We start from the raw sequence: 2,843 nt of genomic DNA, 5'->3' as shown, positions 1-2,843 counted from the left end.
GGGGGGCGGGGTGGGGGTGATGTTCTGAGTCTCAGAAGGCAGAAGTTGGGAAACTGTATTCCTTAATCTCCGAGGGGATGAGGAGCAGCTTGGCAGCTTGGAGACCTGGCACTCAGAGGGACTTCAGGGGCAGCACCAGATACAGAAATTTGCAGAGTCCCTTGCTCAAAACTTAAGAATTTCACGACAGCGGCAGCAGGACATTCTAAGCGCTGGGCGGGTGAAAATGCTCACGCCGAGGGGCCTGAAAGTCTCTGTCCCCAAAGGGGCAGGGATTGAGGCGCTGTATTTCTGGGTCTCTGAGGGGACAAGGACAGGCAAGGTAGTTTGGGATCCTGGAGCTCCGAAGGAGGGGGGAAGTCCTTATTCTTAAAGAAGAGTTAGGGCTATTTCTGGCTCCCAGAGAGATGTTGGGAGTGGATGCCGGGATAAGGAGGACTTGCAGCCAGCTGGAGTCTGAACCCTAACGGGTGGAGTTCCAGAGGGTCCCCCAGGCTGGAGGACTCGGGATTATATGCCCCCCCAACACACACACCTCAAGGGAGCTAGGTCTTCTTTGGCTGGGCTCCCCTATCCCCCGCCCCACTCGAGGATGGAAGTTGGGGTGCCGGGGGTGGCCAGGGTAGATCCCCGGCGGAACAGGCTTCCCTCCCCCGGGAGCAGGAAGCGGAGCCCCGCCCAGCAGACCTGTTACTGGAAGTCCGAGGGCTGGGTCGCCCCTCCCGTCCCCACTTCCTCCAGCCCCGCCCCACCCCCTGCGGCCCGCGCGTTTATGGGAACTCAGGCCTGGACGGTTTCTCTGAAATCATTCGCTCCGTCTGCCCTCACTTAACCCTGGCCGCCCCGAGAGGGACCTAGGCCAGGCGTCCTGGGAGACGCAGAGAAGCGAGGAGCCTTCCCAGGGACACCGGCCCCTCCCTCAACATTTTATTTTTAAATTTGGCTTTCACGAATTAGGAGTCAGGTTCAGCAATTCACCTGCGTGATCTCACCCTGGCATGTGGGCGCTGTACTTTACCTAAGAGTAAACTGAGGCTCCAAAAGGCCGCCATGGCTTTGCCCTAGCACATGGCTAGGCTAGGAGGGGTTGTGGCCCAATTTGCAACTCTGGCCCCAGGATTTCTGCATTTCCATCAGAACCACCTGGGAGGCTGGTTTAAACTGGATTCTACAGACACATTCCACAAGAGAGATGAGTGGTGGTGAGAAAGGAATTACTCAGTAAACAGACTTTAAATAAAGATCCTGCCACCCACTGTGTACACACAGTCCTCCTTGGGTCCTCCACTCTGTCCCCCATCCCATGCAAACATGCACAGGTGTGCACACGCACACGCGTGCGCACACACACCAGTCTCCAAATAGCTGTTCCAGGTTGGGGTCTCTGGAAACTGAGCAGGAAGTTCCCTGAATGCTCTCCATCAACACCTGTGGGATGAAGGAAGCCCATCTGGGCAGAAGGAGAAGTTGAGCTGCTGTGTCGCCTCCACGCGGCCTCAGCCATCTCACAGGGAATATTGAAGCTAGAATGGCCTTCAGCATTGGGGTCAGGAGGCTAGGCCTTCTACGCTGGCATTAACCAGTGACTGGATGCCATTGAAGGGCAACTGCTCTTGATTCACATGGGGCATGACCTTGGGCAAGCAGCTCTCTTCAGCTGAGGGTAATTCCCAAATGGTCTGAAAGTTGATGATCTTCCCAGAAGCTGAGGGAGTAAATCCTTCAGTCTGGAAGGGGGTTCTGGGCTGTACAGCCTCCAGAACAATGGCCCCATCCCAGTTTGTCCTTATCTCCCTTTTAGTCAAAACTTTTGTTCCAGACTGGGCATGGTGGCTCATGCCTGTAATCCCAGCACTTCGGGAGGCTGAAATAGGAGGATCACTTGAACCCAGCAGTTAGAGACCAGCCTGGCCAACATGGTGAAACCCTCTCTCTACTAAAAATACAAAAATTAGCTGGGCGTGATGGCGCATGCCTGTAATCCCAGCTACTCGGGAGGCTGAGGTTGGATGATCATTTGAACCCGGGAGGCAGAGATTGCAGTGAGCGTGAGATAGCACCACTGCACTCCAGCCTAGGCGACAGAGCAAGACTCCACCTCAAACAAATAAAATAAAATAAAAGGGTCCCTCTAGCTGTTGTGTGGGGGACAGACAGTAGAGCATAGGTGGAAGCAGGAAAACCATGAGGATGGAACTGTGCTAGACCAGCAGGGAGCCAGTGGTGGCTAAAGCAGGATGGAGGGAGTGAGTGGTAAATCAGGATGGAAGGAGTGGGTGGGGAGAAGTGTTTGGATACTGGGGACATTTCCAAAGCATTCAACACATTGGAGTTAGCATTGCCAACAGCATGAGGGTGAGAGGTGAACAGCTAGCTCCTAATGCCTGTGATTCTTTCACTCCCCCACCCCCAGGCCTCTCCATATTGCTGTGGTGCAGGGTAACCTGCCAGCTGTGCACCGGCTGGTCAACCTCTTCCAGCAGGGGGGCCGGGAGCTGGACATCTACAACAACCTACGGCAGGTGAGCCTGGGTCTGAGGGAGGAGGGCTGGGGCCTGGACTCCTGGGTCTGAGGGAGGAGGGTCTGGGGACCTGGACCCCTGGGTCTGAAGGAGGAGGGGTGGGGGGCCTGAACTCCTGGGTCTGAGGGAGGAGGGGCTGGGGCCTGGATCCCTGGGTCTGAGGGAGGAGGGATTGGTGCCTTGACTCCTGGGTCTGAGGGAGGAGGGCTGCAGGCCTGGGCTCTTGGGTCTGAGGAAAGAGAGCTGGGGCCTGGGCTCCTGAGTCTGAGGGAGGAGGGCTGGGGGCTTGGGCTCCTGGGTCTGAGGGAGGAGGGCTGGGGG

At 56.6% G+C, this 2,843-nt stretch overlaps 1 protein-coding gene across 1 annotated transcript in view; it reads left to right on the top strand.

The window, feature by feature from the left end:
* The window catches only part of BCL3 (BCL3 transcription coactivator), an 11,755-nt gene that overhangs the window by 5,539 nt on the left and 3,373 nt on the right, over positions 1 to 2,843 (top strand). The window contains exon 3 of the mRNA XM_017852760.1: positions 2,414 to 2,567. Within this exon, the coding sequence (XP_017708249.1) occupies positions 2,414 to 2,567 (154 nt within the window). The remainder of the gene's footprint in view (positions 1 to 2,413; positions 2,568 to 2,843) is intronic.

Source organism: Rhinopithecus bieti, unplaced genomic scaffold (genome assembly GCF_001698545.2).
Source record: "Rhinopithecus bieti isolate Rb0 unplaced genomic scaffold, ASM169854v2 scaffold_35865, whole genome shotgun sequence".
NCBI lineage: Eukaryota > Metazoa > Chordata > Mammalia > Primates > Cercopithecidae > Rhinopithecus > Rhinopithecus bieti.
This window is presented reverse-complemented; position numbering and strand designations above follow the sequence as displayed.